This window comes from Uranotaenia lowii, chromosome 3 (assembly GCF_029784155.1).
Source record: "Uranotaenia lowii strain MFRU-FL chromosome 3, ASM2978415v1, whole genome shotgun sequence".
Lineage (NCBI taxonomy): Eukaryota > Metazoa > Arthropoda > Insecta > Diptera > Culicidae > Uranotaenia > Uranotaenia lowii.
Window position 1 is genome coordinate 42606247 of NC_073693.1, and position 15173 is coordinate 42621419.

Sequence of the window (15173 nt, forward strand, 5' to 3'; positions counted from 1 at the left end):
TGAGTAGTCAAAGTGCCCGTGATCCATTTTCTGCTGGTGAAATTCCAATCGGTTTCGTTCCCGCAGCTTAGTTGGCCATTGCTGCCGTTGTTGTTTTGCAATTTTTAAGGTCTCTGTACACGATCAAACAGATTTACCGTTTAAGCACTGATCCAAATCATCAATTGGAATTCTAGTGATTCTTCGCTTCAAATTTTTTTCCAACAACGAGTGCTGTCGCGAAGTTCAACGCCAGTCTGGAAAACCAAAGTTAGCCCATGGCCGAAGCTTGATAACCAATCGAATAAACGCCGTCGCATGGATTACCATCTGAAAACCCCTCACGAGCCAACTATGACTTCAAAGTACCGTGACGGCAGCTGATATCGAGAACCTTGTCAAGGAATGCTTATCCTGCGATGCTGCTGAGGCACACCTTTTGGTAAAAAAGACTCCGACTTATCCCAACTCAAATCGGTCTCTTTTAAAGTCGGCGTTGATTTCAGCCTTAAACCCGCGGCATCAGACGCTAGCACATGGCCTGCTGGAGTGCTATTCCGAGAGTTCGAGGATTCTTTCTCAAAAAACTTGTTCAGGCAATCTTTCCACATCCGTAATCTCCAAAAGGCTCCCACAAGCCAAGTTACACGGGCCGGTGCACCCAGTCGATTTACCCCTTCTGTGGGAACCGGTACTCCGGGGTCCTAACCCCAGCTTCTGTTAGTGATGGATCCTCAGTTCACCCAACCCCGTTTCGACCCTACCGGGACGCAACGAATTTTGTATTTTGGAGACCTCGGAACACTTCGACTCAGTCGCGCTGATTCAGGCCAGCGTCATCAGTCGTCCCGGCCCTGAGATCGATTGTTGTGATGAGATTCTCAAGCCTACGTCCTCAGGCAAGTACAAACGTTGTTCTAGAACCTTCCCATAGCGTGACGAAATTTTAGTTTCCAACTGCTCAGACATGGCATGCTCTGACCTGAATCACCCGCTGCCTGCCTTCGAGTACGATCGTACTACAGCTTCTTCGTGGACTTCTTCATAGGGACGCATCAACCAAGCTCATCGACTCAGTCTGCGTCATCAGTCGTCCCGGCCCTGAGTTTTTGGCGAAGGGGTTCTCATGCCTGCAACTACAGGCAAGTATCCATTTTATGTTGGCCTTTCTCCTCGTGATGGACTCTCCCTTCCCAGTGCACTGCGAGCCTATCAACGTATTACGCTCACTAGTTCTTTAGCACGCTCTTTTCCGGATCTCGAAAATGTAGCAACTTGTACAAGGCCTTCAGCCACCGCGTCCCACCAGTTTGCTACTCTAGGTCCTTGGGTGCAATTGGAAGACTGATACAATGCTAAGGAACATTTTACCTCCTACGCCATAAAGTCCACCTGGGGCCACTTGACCTTTGTTCCCACCTCGAAGTGTTAAGAAATACTTCAATAGTGGGAGGTCGTTTCGGGCTAAATCGCTCTAAGGCAATACTCGTTTCCGAAACAACTATCAACAAATACCTCATTCCAACCTCTCCTCTTACGAGTTAACACCCGACATCTCATCGTGTTAAAAGAGGTCCACATTTAGCGTACCTGCTAACTTTGCGAATCTAGTCCAAGAAGTCCAGAAACACAAAGCGAGTTGCCGACGACACTTTTTCTGGTCGCACACGCGGGTCAGGAGGCAAGGCCCCCTTAGCCACGTGTAAGACTCAGACCCCTCCTAACCCTCTATGTAGTGTTGACTTAAGTGACCACTCAGTGCAACTACCAAATTTGTAAGTCGGGGGCTTTACTCCCCGAAGCACAAATCGAGCTGTGGGCCGCCCTCATCAGGTCGAACTCGCGGTTCAGGCGCATAAATTCCCGAAACGCATGTCCAACTCTGACACCTCCGGCATAATACTGTGCCTCACTGACACTGACGGGTCTGACACGTCTCTAAGTGTTGACCCAACATAGTCACATCTCACATCTACTCATTTTCTTGATCCTCCGAAACGCAAAACGAATTGGCACACCCGAGTACTAGTACCTAAATACCCGGGTGCACCACTTCTTCCGCGCGGATTTGGCAGATCTGTCGACGGCCTCTAGTAGGTTCTCTTAGCCGTTCATCTGCAATGGCCGGGACTTGCAGGCACGTTTCCGCCCTAGACCACGAGGAGGTGGTACTACCAGCCCAGTGCAGCCTTTTTTTATTAGTTAATCACCCAGGTGGTAAATCCTTTTTACGGATTACATTCCTAGGCACGGCGAGCGACCGAGTCCCCCCTGTATGCTACTCTGGGTCCATGGGTGCAATTGGACGACTCATGATACTAAGTACCCCTACGCCATAAAGTCCGCCTGGGGCCTCTGGCCATAATTCCCACCCGGACCTGCAACGAAGGCTATACCCGAGATGGGAGAACAAGTTCGCGCTTTAGCGCTCATCGGCAACTCTAGTTCGAGTCAAACTCCATCATATATACCCTGCCTCTTGTTACGATTCAAGACTAAGGACCTCTCCTCTAACGACTCGAGATCCGGCCTTTACTCGCAACTCGAGACTAGCTTGGTTCCCACGAAAATCGTGCGCTCCGCTTCTGTTCGAGACCACTGCAAGAGACCAATGACCTCTCCTCTAACGACTCGAGATCTTGGCTCCGCTTGGCTTGGCTCGAGACCCTCTCCTCGTGTACTGTGACAGCAGCTTATCCTGGACACGCGCCTGTCACAGCACACGTCCGGGGCTTTACGAAAGACTTCTCGGATGATTCCCGGCGAAGAATTCAACCTTCACCGACTCAGGTGACTCACCCGCCGACGACGTGAAGTCACCCTACCCGAGAGTATTTCGTGGCGTAAATACTCTTCCCCCTACGAGTTCGACTACGAAGAAGGTCAAGTCTTATCCCCGCAGCCTCCCTCGTAGGGAGCGCGTTTTACTCAGATACTCCGCGGCGGTTGAAATATCCTACACGCAGAAGGTATTGTCTTATCTTTGTATGATTTACTGCTAGGGTCGGACGCACACTACTCAGGTGCTCCCCGAAGAAGGAGTCACCCTACACCGATCGCGGACTGGTGCTGGTTCCAACTCCTCTGCAGGGCAGTCATGATCCGGGTGAACCCATCGCTGATCTCGCGCCAAGTATTGGCGTCCTCGCACATCCTCCGCACGATGTTGTCGGCTGTCCGCAGACGGCAAGCATGTTAGCACGTACCTCTTCGAACCTTGGACCGTTGAACACTACGAGCTCTGGCGTCTCTTCTATGTCTCCGCAGGTTAGACAGGATGGCGAAGCCACGTGTCCAAACCGATGGTGGTACTGCATGAAACATCCGTGTCCAGTCAGGAACTGTGTCATGCAAAAGTCCATCTCACCATGTCTTCGATCCATCCAGGATCCGATATTAGGGATCAAGCGATGGGTCCACCGGCCACGTTCCGAGCTGTCCCACACCTTCATGTTTCTTAGAGCAGACTTCGGCCTCCAACATACTCCAAACAGCGAAGTCTATAGGGATCAGGTCTGGCGAACTCGCCGGTCACTCGGAGCTTTAAATGAACCCTGGAAAATGTTGCGCAAATAAAAGTTGGGTTTCTTCGCTTTGTGAGCCGGCGCTGAGTCCTGTTGGAAAACCCAATCCCTGGAACCAAAATGTCGACGTGCCCACGGTACGACGACATTCCGTAGAACTAGTTCCCGATATGTATTTTGGTTGATCTTCACTCCTTCAGGGACAATAACCAGCGGAGTCCGGCCATCACGGGTGATTCCGGCCCAAACTATCACCGATGCTGGTTTCTGTAGCCGGGTGGCCGTCAGCAAGTCGGCGTGGCTTCGTGATCTGTCTGGCAACCAAACTCTGTCGTTTTGCTTATTCACGTACTGCTGTAGAGTTTCTCGTTGGTAAACACGATATTCTTCAACCTTCCTTCCGCGGCCCTCTTCAGCAGCGGCTTCGCTCTTTTTTCCCGTTCTGTTTTCTGCTTTACCGTAAGGTCTTGAACCTTTTGGATTTAGTAGGGCTTGGTCTGAAGTTTATCTTTCAAGATCCGACGGAGACCGATATGTTGAGATCCTCTGCCAATTTAGTGGCACAACGACGAGGATTTCTCTTAAGGCGCTTCTTGACGATCTTCGCCATGGCAGGTGTCACCACATTAGGTCAGCGTCCCCCACCATACCGTTTTTTGGCACTTCCGGTCTCCAGGTATCTTTTAACTGTACGGTATACAAAACTTCTGCACACACTTATATCGGAAGCTCACGATCTATGTCCTTTTGCCGTTTGCCAGCAAGGTACAAGGCTACCACAGCGCTACGTTTCTGTTCGAGATCCATTTTTCCGGAAAACACCTGATTACAAAAGTAACACTTACATCCAATGATAGCTAAGACTTCATGTAAATAAAGCGACGAGGGGTCGTTCAATACTGTTTCGTGTGCAACGAAATAATTACTGTTGAAGTAATGTTATTGCCGGACCCTGTAGTATAAATCGATTTCTCTGAGGATGAAGTTAAAGCAGCTATAGCAAAGCTTAAATCGTCGTCCACTGTAGCGCCCGATAGAATTCCGGCCAACATCTTGAAAAATTGTATCGATGCCACTGTCAGTGATCTTCAACCTGTCTATTCAAACTGGAAAAAGTGCTTGGTATTCCCCGTTCAACTTATTGAAGTAGAAGAATCACTTTCCTATGTGCCTGTTTGAAAGTGCTAGAAATTTTGGTGTCACAAAAACTTTTTACCGCTGCAAAGTCTTACATTTTGATTGGTCAACAAGATTTTTTTCCTAGGCGTTCGATAAACATGCAATTATTAGAGTTTTCTTCATTTTGCATCCGCACTATGAAAAAAGGGGGTTTAGTTGATACTACTGATCTCAGAGCCGCCTTCGATCGAATTGACTACCGTTTGCACCTAGCAAAACTTCAATATCTAGGGCTTCGTGAAGAACTCGGTCTTTGGTTTTGAATCATTTCAGATTAATCGTTCACTGGGCAATGAAGAGTCATTCGTGTTCCAGAATAACTTCGCAGTGCCTCAAGGAAGCAATATCGGACCGCTCCTGTTCTGCATTTATTTCAATGACGTCACATATACTCTTCCATCGGGCTGAAGAATGCTGCACGCTGATGACCTGAAAATTTTCTCGAAAAATTGAAAGCTTCAGCGATTGCTTGAAGTCGCAGCATATGTTGAGAAAATTCATGGACCGGTGCGACCTGAATTGCTTAACAGTCAGTGTGGAGAAATGTAACGTCATCAGCTTTACACGGAAGAAGAATCTGGAGGTTTTGAATTACACACTCCAAAGTTCCGCATCTTAACGAGTTTTTGTAATAGAGGATCTAGGTGTAATACTGGAACACAAAATGATATTTGAACATCATTTGAACCATGGCAAACCGGAATTTGGGTTTTATTCTGCTAACAACCAGAAAATTTACCAACTTACGCTGCCTTAATACCTTTTTTCTCATAACTCGTATCATCTGACAGTTTTCAACAGAAATCTGTGAAATTACGTGTAGAACTAATGATCTCAAACTCCCATACAAACTTGAACCTCGTTTAGCGCGACTCCTTATCTTCAGGATACCCAACTGAACTCTCTGTCTGAACTCGCTGTCAAAGGTATGGATGCAGAGGTAACCTCGGTCTCAAAGAACAAAATTATTCTTTCATTCTCTCCTCTCTTTTCAAATCTATAATTTGACTACTAGGACGTGGCTGGCGCCGTTATTGACGTTCAAAAATAGAGCATCTGTTTTGGAGATTGTAAATGTGCTGTCAATCCCAGACACCATTCTTTTGACAATGACTCCAGGTGGATGTGAGTAGTCAAACAAGCTAAGCTATTATATCTAAGCTGTCAGTGGATATACAGTGTCGGACAACACATTAAGACCACTCTTATGCAAAAAAATCAAATTTGCTTTTAACTGCCAATTCAAATATGGTTCATGTGAAACCTAGCGGCGAGCACTTATACTAGTTTGAAAACCGCGAGCTTAACGTAATCAAAGCAACCCATTTTAGCTAAACGCACTGTTAGCTGTCAAAAGTTGACCAGTTCCTCGTTTCGGCTACCAAGTGTTGATTCGACCGATTTTTGAAGAAAATTGATTGTTTTTCGGAGGCATTTTGTGTTTTTCGGATCCTAGTAAGTATTTATCATGTAAACAAGAAGCAAATAAGGTTTTGATTCTCGAATTCTAATTGCACGGAAACACAGGGGATGGTTATCCGCAAAATGGCCAAGGCAAGCAGCAGCCAACGCGAAATCGCAGAGTACTTGGGACGATCTAAAACTTTCGTGACCGCGAAAGATGATTTTGCCATAATGTGGGCTCCAAGAAAGATCCCTTCAAGGGCTAGATGGTAAAAGCCCCTTGGAGGTCCCGATGTTGATGCCGTTGTTGAACATCTGAAGGCGCGGATGAAGTTTGCACAAGACCATTTCGATCGGATCGGTCCGGAGAAGGAGAAGCAGTGGCGAAATATACTGTGGTCGGATGAGACGAAGGTAAACCTCATCGGCCCGGACGGAAAAACATGAGTTCATCGTTCAATAGGCTGCGCTTACATGCCACAGTATGCCAAGAAAACATTCAAGCATGCAGGAGGGAATATAATTGTGTGGGGGTGCTTCTCCTGGTACGGAGTTTGCCCCCTGTATTGGGTGGATTAGATCATGGATCAGTACCTCTACGCTCAAATCCAAAGGGATGTTATGCTGACACACGCCGAGTGGGAGATTACTCTGAAATGGCAGTTTATGCAGGATAACGATCCGAAACATACTGCCAAGACCGTCAAAAAGTGGTTCCCGGGTAACAAAGTCGACGTCTTGGAGTGGCCAGTGCAGTCACCGGATCTTAATCCTTTAGAAAATCTATGGGAGATCGTGAAAAGGAAGAAAGTCGAAGAATAAGCAGAAATTGTGGGAGAGGATCCAAGCTTGCTGGTGCGCCATCCCTGTCACCACGTGCCAGCAGCTGGTGGAATCCATGCCAAATCGGGTGCGTGAAGTGATGCGATGCGTAACAAAAGTTACACGACCAAGTACTTACTCTAGAAGCTTTTCAACGTATTTATAAGCGAAAGTGAATGATTATTGTTTAACTATTAGTCTGTGGTTTAACTACAGATTCTAAAAATTTCTTCGAACAATGCAAATATATTTTTATTAATGGACTGAAACACAGGATTTGATTATTTTTCTCCTAAATTTTGTCACTTTCTTTTTTTGTTCGAGCAATGGTCTTAATGTTTTGTCCGACACTGTATTTGTTAATTCTCAAATCAAGTATTTTCGGAAAACGTAGTGCTTTGATTGCCTAGTTCCAGGCTGAGAAACGGTAGAAAGACCTATTCAATAGTGGGAAAATGTATGCTCGTATCGTTCGATTCCAGCATGTTCACCGTAGTGGAATTGGCTAACGTGCCGTTGTACTGAAGCGGAGGTTGCGGGTTAAAGTCGCCGGTGAGCCGTTGTATCTTTAACGAAAAATTCATGATATTACAGCTTATGTTCTTTTTTTCGATACCTCTTGTTTCTCTTACACTTTCCATCACCTTTGGAAATTTGAATTACTGAGTGTCAAAAGCTTTATTGTGAAAACAATCAAAAGGGAAGCTCGTAGAGGAGCTGAAGGTGCCATCTTTATCTTGACGTTGTTCAGCTTCTCATTCGGAAGATTCACCAAATCCATTAATATCATTGTTTTTTTTTTTTATTTCGTGGTTCAAGTGTCGGTAGCACATGGTGAAGGTTTGAAAACTCTCGTTTCTTTTTTATTGAAATTAAATATTTTTATTTCAACAGGTAAAATTTTAAAGATGTTTGTGTACGAGATAATAACATTATGCTTCCGTCATTTTATCATAAGCATCGAATATTTTCACAAATCGTACTCATCACTTTATATTTTATGTTTTGTATTATCGTTTAGTGTTAAGCGTACTATTATTTCTAAAAACGTTCATTGTTTTTGTGATAAGCTTTATTGTGGTTTGCAGTTACAGGTATTTTTTTAGAAAAAAAAATTATGTTTTTTTTTATTCAAAGGTAAATATGTTGGTTGTGTGAATTTTGGACCTAAGGTATCGCTATAAAACCATGTTTGTCGAGTGTTTGTTTACACGTGTGAAGTGCGCTTTCCAAATAATTATCCAGTTATCACAAGATTTTTTAACCGGTTTTTTACTTTCTCTCCCCACCTTTTTCCAGAACAAGTAACCAGCCCCCGGAAGCCCCCGTTTGCCTACCTTCCGCCCGGGTCGGCCCAGCAACCACTTCCATTCGTGTCGGAACTGAAGAAGGGCATCCTCAAGTCCAAGTCCGGCTGCGTCGGCCTCTTCCCAACGGACCTCAACTCGGAGCTGAAATCTCGCCTGAAAAAATCGACCCACTCGTCGGTGAGCAATCTGATCAAGAAATCGACCACCGTCTCGAACATCGAGCATGACGGCAACCTCGGAACGCCGCCGTCTTCCGAATCGGATGGCGAGGACGGTATCGCGCCCGGGAAGAATCTCGCCAAAATGTTGCGCAACGTTTCGAATACGGCCGCCACTGCCGGCAGTGGCGGAACAAGCACCGGAGGATACGTTCCACCCGGTGGAGTTGCCCTGTTTCCTCCGGTGTCTGGAGGTTCGACGACGTCGGCCTTTGCGCCGTTTAGAAAGACGAGTGATTTTGGTACTAGTGCTGGTGCAGGAGGCGGAGGAGGAGGTCATACCAGTGATGGCGAACACCCGGCCAGCAACCGTGGCAATGTGGATTCGATCCTGAAGAACCCGGCTGTAGCCCGGCGACGTAGGCAGAATGAAGGGTGAGTACAGAGATTTTCTTCAATTTTTAGACAATGATTGAGGGGTGATTTATCTAGAAATACAAATGCTAAATTAAGACAAAAATTACCTGAAAATCAAATATCGGATCCTAGTATCAGAGCTCTATTATATCTTCAAAAAAGATAGAAAAATCTACACAATCGGATAAGTTTACCAATTTTACTAAGATGAATTTGAAAACTCCCAACCTGTATAAAAAATTTGATAAGGTTGTCAATGTCAAAGTATTCAGGTCAGTCATAAATGGTAAAAAAATTACTAAGTCGTCGACATCAGAACGAAACGAAACGCCAACCTTGGTTCACAACCAAAAAAAAAACAAACTCAGTCAAGGCCACGTGTTGGTCAACTGACAACAGAACCATGACCGGCAACCATTTCTCCATCAACATGTTGTTTGTTGATAGTAAATACGCGCTCGGTCGCGGCCCCTCGAGTGCATTTGTACATATGTTTACCCTTACTAATTCGAAGCAGGGAAGGAAAAACCTTAACAAGTTGAAATCACCCAACCATATTCGGAGGCAGATTGCCGAAAAATCTGCAGATTTAATCGCTCCGTTAGCTTTCCTGCCTTTATCCGGTGGTTTGTTTTTTGATTTACTATTTTTCTCATAAAAGTTGAACCTGATGAAAGCGTAATCCTTCCGTGAAATTGCGCCATACGACCACTTTTATTAGTGCGGAGGACTTTTCAACCTCTTTCAATTTCAACTTCTCAGCGAATGACTGATTCGTTCCATTTGATAGCTTTCTTGTGACCGTTGTGTTGTGGCCTCAAGGCACTTCTTTCAGGTGAACTGACCTGACCGAGCCATATTTCTTGATACTGAACTTTTTCCCATGGTCGTTACATGCTGACTGACCACCTTTTTCCACAACTTTACAAGTAGAAAGACGGACGAAGGAAGTCAACTCACGACGAGGAAAGATAGAGCAGAGCACGTCAAGCTAAGTCAATGAGGATTCACGCATCGTTAGCCTGAAATCAAAACAACTCTTGTCTTGTGTTGTGCTCGCTGTATTCTTTCGCGGCTTTGCCGCAGAGGAAACTCAATGCTGGGACCGATTGTAATGGCAAATAATCGGTTCTGCAATATCTACCCATAGTTTGTTTCCCTTCGTTTATATGGAGATAAAAAAGGTCGTTTGTTGAACTTTCCATCATCTGCATTGTGTAAGAAGATGGAATTAACTCATCTCAAATAGCTCCAACGAGAAGAAGAGTAATTAAGCAGGAATTTTACAATTATCGATTTCCGTGAGTACTTGCATTAGGTATTCAGCTTCCATCTTCTAAAAATCGACTGTATTAAAATATAAATTTTCTACTGTGGCAGGAATGCGCCAGTATCATGGGAAGCATCGATCTTCTCTCTTTATCTCAGTCCCCGGGAAGCATCAGATCGCCATCCTCATCAGGAAATAAAACGAGACTCAAAATTAAACAGTAAAGAAATGCAACAAAAGCTTTGAAGGAAAATTACTTTAGGATCAAATGAAGCCGGTAGTTAGTCATTCATTAAGCACGGTTTGTACGGCACAAACAGCGTTGCCAGATTGCAAACCGCTCAAGTCCGTAGGTTTGACGAAAATCGAAAAATATAGTTACTGATTTTGACAAAATCAAACTTGATGACCTTTTTTTTTTTGGTCGTCAGGTAGAATTTTCGTTTATCCGCAGAATTCCGTTAATTTTTTTCAATAATCCGTAGTAAATCCGTAGAAAGGAACTGCTGAAAGTCTGCAGATTTTGAGCATCGATCCTTTGCACCGTAGAAATACTTAAAATCTGTAAATCTACGGAGAAATCCGTAGATTTGACTACGCTGGGCACAAACGGTACAAACCGTCCAAACTTTACCGATGAAGCCTCCTATGAATGGTGGTCGCGGACAAACGTAAACAAACCGAAACTATTGTCGTCTCTTTTTGGCTTATGCGATGGATAGCAGACTTCTTGTTTGCAACCGCGTATGCGATGAATTTGATGAATGAATTCAGCGAAAGCTCGTTTCCATACCGATGTGCATGTGGCTGTGTTTTTGACGAAAGCTTGGATGAATTTAACATCCAGGGGAAAGTCGGGTAAGACGGACACTTTCGGTATTTGGAAAATAACAATGTTTGTCACAAATCTAATGATGGGAATATGAGGGTTTGAGACCCTTTGTTGGTTTCAGCTAAAGAGGTCTTATAAAAAAAAAAAACCTTTGAGGATACACCATTCAATGTACACAGCAATTTTTTTTTTTGCTGGAAACCAGCAAAATTTTGCTGGTTTTTGTCCCGCTGACTTTCCAGCAATTTAAATTGCTGGAAAAAACAGCAAACGTTAATGCTGGTTTCCAGCAATTCAAATTTCTGGAAAATCAGCAATTTCTTTCAAAACAACCGGTTGTATTTAGTACCAAATTTATATTTCAATTCTAAATTAAATATTGATTACTGCCTGTGCATATAATGAGCAATGAAAAAGAATTTGTTTCTTTCATTTTTAAATTGTGTTTGCATTTATTTCCGACTTATTTTTTAATTTTCCAACATCGGCCCTAGAGTGGCAGCTTTGTGCCAAAGTTTTGATTATTCACCACCTGAGAAAAGAATTCTGATTAGTATCTTTTATGAAATCTGTCCAATAAAAACTCACCCGTGACTTATGTCTGGTTGCTAGAATATAGAGAAAAATAAAAATAATTATATTAATCTAACCAAAATTCGTAAAATAGAGTCTCACCTTGCTCCAGCGTACGAAAACAAACAAACTCCAATGTGACAACTCGATTGCTGATTTTCCAGCAAACTAGAAGTATTCAACGAATATTTCGAAAATGTAATAAATCTCAAAAATCACAAAAACAACATAGCTGACAAAAAAAAATCAAAACTATTAAAATTACAAAAATAATAAAAAAGAAGACAGAAATAGCAAAGAGGAAAAAAACAATAATAACCTAAACACCTAAACACCTAAATAACAAAAAATAGACCAAAATGACAAAATGACAAATAGTAAAGAAAAATAACAAAAAGTAGAGACAAATGAAAACTGACTAAAATAATACAAAATTGAGACAAAAATTACAAAAGTGACAAAATGGCAAAATCAGACAAAATAAAGACAAATTTGAGGAAAAAACGATCATTAAAATAAAAAAAAAAACAAAAATGACAAAAAGTATACTGAAATGATAAAAAAAACACGTTAGACATAAAGTCGACAAAAATAAAAAAAAAATGTAGAAGTTATCAATAATATACAATAAAATATATGAAAGAGAAAAATAAATCTGATTCGTAGAATGAAAACAAATTGATAATTCATATCCGTGGTGAAAAAAAGAACAAATACCAGAAAATGAATGGTTGTAATCGTAAAAAGTGAGCATTGGGCTTGAGCTAAAATAAATAAAGCATGTTCTTTACTCTTACGCAGATTTCCATAAGAGTAACAGCTAATCGGAGTGAAATTGGAGTCAAGGCTATTGCTTTCTCTGTTGAAAACATGAAAAATCGTATACCGGGATTGCGAGCGCGCCCATCGCCTATACAGGAAAATGCGAGAGAGAAAATAGGAGGACTGTCAAATAAGAACAAGATTGAAAAACAAGGTTATGGAAACCAGTTTGAACGAGATAGCAGTAGAGAACAGATGTATAGTAAGTTTTGTGACTTTTGAAGGCAAAGAAAAAAAATCGGATAGAAATTGGGTAGAATATGTTTGAAACGAGGCCACCGGATTTGACAATGACAACCATGGCACAGTCGGTAGTTTAAGCGTCCGAACATTAAAATGGGGCAGTACTCAAATGGAAGTTCAAACCCCCTGAGAGGGGCAGTACTTGAATGAAAGTACAAACCTCCTGACAGGGGAAGTACTCGAATGGAAGTACAAACTTCCTGAGAGGGGCAGTACTCAAATGAAAGTTCAAACCTCCTAAGAGGGGGAGTACTCGAGTGAAAGTGCAAAGCCCCTGAGAGGGGCAGTACTCGAACAAAAGTACCAAGTACTCAAATGGATGTACAAAACCCCTGAGAGGGGCAGTACACTAATGAAAGTACAAACCACCTGACAGTGGCAGCAATAGAATAGAATTGCAAACCCACTGAGAGGGGCAGTACTCAAATGGAAGTACAAACTTCCTGAGAGGGGCAGTACTCGAATGGAAGTGCAAACCTCCTAAAAGAGGCAGTTCTTGAATGAATGTGCAAACCCCCTGACAGGGGCAGCACTCGAATAGAAGTACAAACTCCCTGAGAGGATTAATACTTCAATGAATGTGCAAACCCCCTGACAGGGGCAGCACTCGAAAGGAAGTATAAACCTCCTGAAAGGGGCAGTACTCAAATGAAAGTACAAACCCCCTGAGAAGGGTTGTTCTCGATGAAAGTACAAACCTTCTGAGAGGGGCAGCACTCGAATGAAAGTACAAACCTCCTGAGAGGGGCAGTACCCGAATGGAAGGACAAACCCCCTGAGAGGGGCAGTACTCGAAAGACAGTACAAACCCCCTCGAATAAAAGTACAAACCTCCTGACAGGGGCAGTACTTGGATGGAAGTACAAACCACCTGAGAGGGGCAGTACTCGAACAGGTTCAACGGGTGGATCTCAATCTCTAACAGGATTAATATGCCTGGAATACTCTAGTAATCGATCCCGGCGAGGATTTCTCTGCGAAGATATTTGAAGTCCCCGTGAAGATAATAAACTGCCCCGATTCCCTAGGAGGCTGACAAAAAGCTAGTTGGTATTTCTTGCAAGGATATGAAGCTTTGAAAAGTTGGGACTGATCCCTCTGTCCCTGTGAAGATAGTAAACTGTCTTAATTCCCTGGAAGGTTGACAATATGAAAAGCTCTGGGAAGATTGATTCATATGTGTCTGCATCTCCGAGAAGCATCATTGGTTCGTAAGAATAATAATCTATTAAGTTCCCCTTGCGGGAAAGTTAGGAGAATGATAGTAATTCTTGTAGGGATGCAATATTCTCTAGAGCCACCTTCAGTGTTTATGGTCATTCAAATATACAAAATGACGATCAATTTAAGTAGCTAAGATAATAAGACAGATTCGTTATTGTAAAAGAAATCTTTAGTCACACGAGATATTATGCTACGTATTTTCAAAGCTACAATTTTTCAAAATATGCCCATTTGTACGTAGAACTCTGCTTCGAGCAATACACAGGATAAATGTTGATTAAAGTTTGAAGCATTCCGCCTAAGGTCGAGTGATTCTGCACAATTCATGTTGAAAAAAGTTGATTTTACATGGAATGATTAAATTTTCGAAGTAAGTGGAGTTCCCCGTGTTTGAAATAATCAAGATGTTAAAAATTTTTTTTGAAGATCTACCGAAATCTAGACGAAAAAGAAATCAGGAAACCGGAAGAAAGATGAATGTGCCGATCGCATTCTAAATTCAAAAAAAGCGTGCTTTCTGCTAACCAAAAAATTGCGCATCGTTGGCATTGAAAGGCAAAATAAAAAAAATGCATAAAATGCTGACGAATGACGAAATTTACTAAAAAGAAATGCGTAAAAATATTCCTTGTTCATTGTTGTTAGCTAACTAATCGCTATTTGCTTTCGCTTGATTTTGGGTCTAATCTATGAATCCGTGAACACCAGAAAACCAAATTGCCCATTCTTCTTTCCGATATTCAAAAAATCAACCTATACATATACAGTGTCGGACAATAGAATAGGACCACAGCTCAATCCAAAACCGAAAGTGACAAAACTTTGAGAAAAAAATTTCCATTTAAGTGCATCAAACCATTTACAAATTGCAAATTCCATTCTTCGAAGAAATTAAAATCATCCTTAGTTAAAACAATTGTCCTTTATTTAAAAATGCGTTTTAAGCATACTTACTGACTAAAATAACGCGACATAAAATAGGACCGCTTTAGAATTTATGGTAAAAAAAAAATTGAAAAAAAAGGAAATTCATAACGTGATCGATTTGCAGGGTTAGTACCAGGCTTCATTTTGCTCATCTTGAACAAAAGGAGACAGTGAACTTTTTCGCTCTAAATAATTATGAGTTAATTTTTAATGAGCAATTTATCCTCTACTGCTGAGAGAGTGGGGAGAAATTTTTTCTCAAACGAATGATCACTCTTCTACTCACAGAGCACTGTTGGTGTGTGACTTTGAAAACACTTAACCAGGGCTACGTGTGATCAGTGAAATGAATTGCGATCGTTGATTTCTCAGCCAGTTACTGAGAAGGTAATAAAAATTTCTCCTAGCGAGAATGAGATCGGGTGACTGCGTGATTGAAATACTCTCCAACAAAATATGGTCTGCTTGATCATTTAAAGTGTGAGAAAG

The 15173-nt window shown here is 42.5% G+C and overlaps 1 protein-coding gene across 14 annotated transcripts in view; it reads left to right on the forward strand.

Moving 5' to 3' along the window:
• The window catches only part of LOC129756767 (supervillin), a 1054002-nt gene that overhangs the window by 726672 nt on the left and 312157 nt on the right, over window positions 1-15173 (forward strand). For all 14 annotated transcript variants that reach the window (XM_055753766.1, XM_055753763.1, XM_055753764.1 and 11 more), the window contains one exon: window positions 8208-8811. In XM_055753766.1, coding sequence (XP_055609741.1) covers window positions 8208-8811 — 604 coding nt within the window. The remainder of the gene's footprint in view (window positions 1-8207; window positions 8812-15173) is intronic.